This window comes from Myotis brandtii, unplaced genomic scaffold, assembly GCF_000412655.1.
Source record: "Myotis brandtii unplaced genomic scaffold, ASM41265v1 scaffold802, whole genome shotgun sequence".
In the NCBI taxonomy this organism is placed as follows: Eukaryota; Metazoa; Chordata; class Mammalia; order Chiroptera; family Vespertilionidae; genus Myotis; species Myotis brandtii.
The window spans coordinates 199,631-204,514 of NW_005371230.1; the positions used below are offsets into that span (position 1 = coordinate 199,631).

General features: G+C 43.8%; 1 protein-coding gene across 1 annotated transcript in view; it reads right to left on the reverse strand.

The window, feature by feature from the left end:
- Positions 1–2,093: 2,093 nt before the first annotated feature.
- Positions 2,094–4,884, reverse strand: part of SLC25A4 (solute carrier family 25 (mitochondrial carrier; adenine nucleotide translocator), member 4) — a 4,929-nt gene continuing 2,138 nt past the window's right edge. Inside the window, exons 3-4 of the mRNA XM_005883848.2 lie at positions 4,078–4,229; positions 2,094–2,533 (exon numbers count right to left, since the gene is read on the reverse strand). Of these exons, the coding sequence (XP_005883910.1) occupies positions 2,376–2,533; positions 4,078–4,229 (310 nt within the window). The 3' untranslated portion in view covers positions 2,094–2,375. The remainder of the gene's footprint in view (positions 2,534–4,077; positions 4,230–4,884) is intronic.

The window sequence follows — 4,884 nt, forward strand, 5'->3', positions numbered from 1 at the left end:
GTTTTGATCCTGCGTCTGTCTCTCAATTGCATGGTCTTGTTCTCCCATTTGAAAAATTAGAATAACAACTTTTACGTACCGCACAAAACTAAGAATTAGTGAGAATGAAGTTGGAAGGAGGGTATTCGTTACAGAGCTTTCAGAGTTTTGCTTAAAATTCTGTTCTTGATCAATCATCTCTTTAGACCACATTATCAAATTTGTTCTGTAAAATTGTTACAATGCTACATTGGGCACACTGTTCTAGATTGACTGCAAGGCCAAACTAGTCCCATTTCACTCTTACTGCTAGGGTATCACCCTCGGGTCCCAATCCAAAACAAGTTTATCAGGGCTCCCCTTCCTTGGCAGGCCGAGGGTTCGTTCTTGTCCCTTTCTCCCCAAGAGGCTTTCAGACTCTAGTCCAGTGATGGCGAACCTATGACACGCGTGTCAGAAGTGACACGTGAACTCATTTTTTTGGTTGATTTTTCTTTGTTAAATAGCATTTAAATATATAAAATAAAGATAAAAAATATGTCTTTGTTTTACTATGGTTGCAAAGATCAAAAAATTTCTATATGTGACACGGCACCAGAGTTAAGTTAGGGTTTTTCAAAATGCTGACACGCCGAGCTCAAAAGGTTCGCCAACACTGCTCTAGTCCCTCAGCATTTCAGCTGAGTTTTCGATGATTTGCAGGCACCAAGTGAGGAAAAGTACCCGATGAGGAAACACATCAGACTCACTTCTGCATTGTCTCCTTCCAAAGTGTTGGCCCCATAATTTTCCATGCCTCCTTAGCTCCTCCGTGCCTTCATGCAGATTTTATTTTAAACAGTTTGAGCCCCTTTTCTAGTTGTGAGAGGGTGCATGGTTTGCATCACCTGGTCTGCCAATATGGAAATCCTTTGTAAACCATAAATACTTCTTTAAAAAGGTAATTCTCAGATCTTCATAGTGAAATAAGTGTATTAATCTTGAACCTGGATTTGGGCACCCATCAAATGAAGCAGCCCCATTTCCTCTAAGAGATACATACTGGATTGGGATAGATGTGACCTTGGATGCGGTAAAGCATAGAACAAGGCAGTCAACTTCTTACTGGGGCTGCAGGACTGAGTAGGGGGAAGAGCTTGGGAAGGAAGAAGGAAAAGAAAGTACAGAGGCGCCACACCCCTCAAACCATCTATCGGGAAATAAAAGGCAGGTGCCCACCTTTCAGGCTTTGCCTAGAATCGAGGAGTTTGTTCCCTCCCAGTCACTCAACAAGCTAGAGCTATATGAACCGTTTGTCTTCTAGACCAAAGTGCCTCATTTCCCACTTGAAATTGTAGTTCTTTTCCTCTTGCTCACAAATTTATGAGTCAAATCCAAAACTGACTTTTTCTGCTAGGTCTTGCTAAATGGTTACAGAAAAGCGCCGGCAGAAATGTTCTGTACCCGTGTATCTAACGCCGGCAGATGCTTTCTAGAGCCATGGGTCTAAATCTAGTTATTTTCTTCAAGGTCTACCTTCTACTCCTGCCACATTTCAGCTCCCCTCTTCTACTCAACCAAGATTCACTGTATTACACTTTACATTAGGTAACAAGGCCATTTCCTCGCTCCTGCCCCCATTTCGGCTTCTTCCAGGATGGGTTCCAGGCTTCCTGTATCTCCCACAGAACCTAGTCATTAAATACTAGCATGCTAGTTGCTGTTCAGTGGACAGTGCCCACTTGTCATGAAGTTCTGTCTCACAGTTCTCTAATGGCACTGATACGAAGCACTTCCTATTAGTGCAAGACTCTTGAAACTATGTTCTGAAGCTCTTGGTGGAAGCTCAGAATTCCTGAACTGAGTGGATGTGCATAAAATAAGGTCAGATTATGGAAGCCCTGGCCGGTGTCATCACTTTGGAGTCTACAGCGACGTGGTGTGAGGTCAGAGAATGCATGGCCTGTTCACGTTTGGAAGCCAGAACCCTTAAGCATTGTAGGTATGTTCATGTAAATAGTATATTTGGCATTTAAAAGCTGGGCCACTGATTTATAAGTGAGTCATGCTAGAAAATAGGCACGTATGGTCTTATTTTTTAATCCATTTGGCAGTTAATAATTCAATAGAGAAGATGCATTAAGTGGTCTTTATTTGTTTCACATTCAGTTATTATCAGTTCTTCAGTTAATTATACAAGTATGATACGTTATTTTATATTTTCTGTGGGAATTTCCATGTAAAATAAATACAAAATACATTTGTGGTTTAATGAACACTCAGTGAAGCCATTTTTTTTTTCCTGAGGTATTCCTTTCAGTCTGGTTTTATCCCAGATCTTTCTTTTTACTTCCCCTAGGAAGAGTCTATTAAACCACACAAACAGGTCTGGAAGCAGTGAATTTGCTTTAATTACATTAGACGATCTTTTTGATCTCATCATACAACACCAACACAAAGGCACCGCCCATGCCTCTCAATACATTGGACCAGGCACCTTTGAAGAAAGCCTTGCCTCCCTCGTCTTTGGCAATCTTCCTCCAGCAGTCCAGTGTCCCCGTGTACATAATGTCAGCTGTGGAAACAAACAATGGTAAGGGCTCCGTAATTCTTTTTTATTTTTTATTTTTTTATTGATTAAGGTATTACATATGTGTCCTTATTTCCTCATTGCCCCCCAACCCCCCAACTCATGCCCTCACCCCCTGTTGTCTGTGTCCATTGGTTAGGCTCATATGCATGCATACAAGTCCTTTGGTTGACCTCTCCCCCTTACCCCCACCCTCCCCTACCTTCCCTCTGAGGTTTGACGGTCTGATCGATGCTTCTCTGTCTCTGGATCTGTTTTTGAAAGAGACTTTTCCCCTGAGAGACCTCTGCACACAGTGTCACAAGTAAGTCGCTTGAGCTCCAACTCCCAGCTCTATGCTGTGTTCAACTAGACATCCCTTTCCTGCATAACTGCTAGGCAGGCTCTCTTGTCATTCCTACTCCTTTAACTCAAGCTGAGAACTGTGGCCATCAACCAGCTAATTCACAGACCACCACACTGTGAAACGGGAGCAGGGTGGAACAGAAGTGTTTAACTGGGTAGTGCCCTTTTTATGGATGAGAAAAATAAGGCCTACTCTCAGGATATACTAGTCCAAGATTACACAGTTAAAGGAGCCACAACTATTAGGTTGAACCAAATGAAACTAACATGACTTTTTTACATTAAAAATGGCAATTTCATATATTTCAACCCATGGGAGCTAAGACTTTTCTATTGGGGCAGGCTGCTTGAGGCCATCCCTTGTCCACCTAAGTGACCCTTCCCTGCCTGTCATAACTAGGTAAGAGAAGAATCACTGTTAAATAAACCAGCTAGTTACTTCAATTCTTCCCCCTTGTTTCTGCACCCAGCCTCTAAGGCTGCGATTTTCCACCTTTTTCTTCTCGTGGCACACATAAATTACTAACATTTCGTCTTCATTCACTCCGGATAGCTATTGTGTTGACTATTGTCATTTTTTTATTTGACAATCTAAGGGAAAAGAAATCAGTGTCCCTGACTAAATAATCAGCTTTTGCATGCTTTAAAAATTCTTGCAGATAAACAAAATGAATTGACCAACAAAATAAGACCCGAAGCATGGAGGCATGGAACAGACTGACATACCTCGATGTGGGGTTGGGATGAGAAGAGATAAACCAAAGAACTTATGTACTTATATGCATAACCCATGGACACGGGCAATAGGGTAGTGAAGACCTGGCGGGGTGGGTAGGAACTGGGAGTAAAAGGGAGAGGGGAGGGGAGATATCTAGATATCTGTAATACTATCAACAATAAAAAATTATTGCGGCACACCGGTTGAAAATCGCTGCTCTAAGAAAAAGGGCCTAAGGCCTCTATCATGCTAGATACCTAGTTAAGTCCACCTCTAAATATCCCATTTTCTATGTTCTTATCTATATGATAACAAAGTTCTCTAGAGAAATAGTTGAGAAGCTTTCTTTCATAAATTCTTATCACATGATTTTAACAATTGGAATAGTGAAGACTGAAAACAGTACCAAACAGCGTTCTCCTCGGGCAGGAAAGCTATGCTTTAGATCAGTAGGTGCCAGGCTTACCCCCCTTCCGGCCAGACTGCATCATCATCCTACGGCGCACAGTGTCAAAGGGGTAGGACACCAGCCCCGCCACCGCCGTCACGGACTGAGCGATCATCCAGCTGATGAAAATGTGCACATTCTTGGGGTCAGGCAGCATCCCTGCGGGCAGAGCCAAAAGCCAAATGGCGATGAAGTGATTCCTCTCAGCAGCTCCGCCAAAAGCAGGAGGAGATGGGAAGAGGCTACGGAACCTCCAACCCCAGGCCCCCCCTTCCAGCGGAACCTAGCTACCCTCGCTGGATCTAGGGAAGCCGAGTTCTGCCCAGCGTACAGGACACGTTGAAATGGTCCAGGTTGCGCTCAGGAACGACAGAGCCATGGGAAGAGAGGGCTGGTCTGCCCTTCCTCTCAATAACGCAAGGCCAGAGCTTGTTTCAGAGGACCAGGAGAATCCTGTAGCTCAGTGGTTCTCAACCTTCTGGCCCTTTAAATACAGTTCCTCATGTTGGGACCCAACCATAACATTATTTTCGTTGCTACTTCATAACTGTCATGTTGCTACTGTTATGAATCGTCATGTAAATATCTGATATGCAGGATGGTCTTAGGCGACCCCTGTGAAAGGGTCGTTCGACCGCCAAAGGGGTCGCGACCCACAGGTTGAGAACGGCTGCTCTATAGCCTCACGTCACCACTGCCTCATTCCAAAGCCTCAATTTAGCCCAGAGACTAGGAAAGAAATAGGATTAATACATATAAAGCCCTTTGTGAGTTACAGATCCCTCGGGGTCCTGTCTGCAGGTCCTCCTCCTCCTCCCCAGGCCG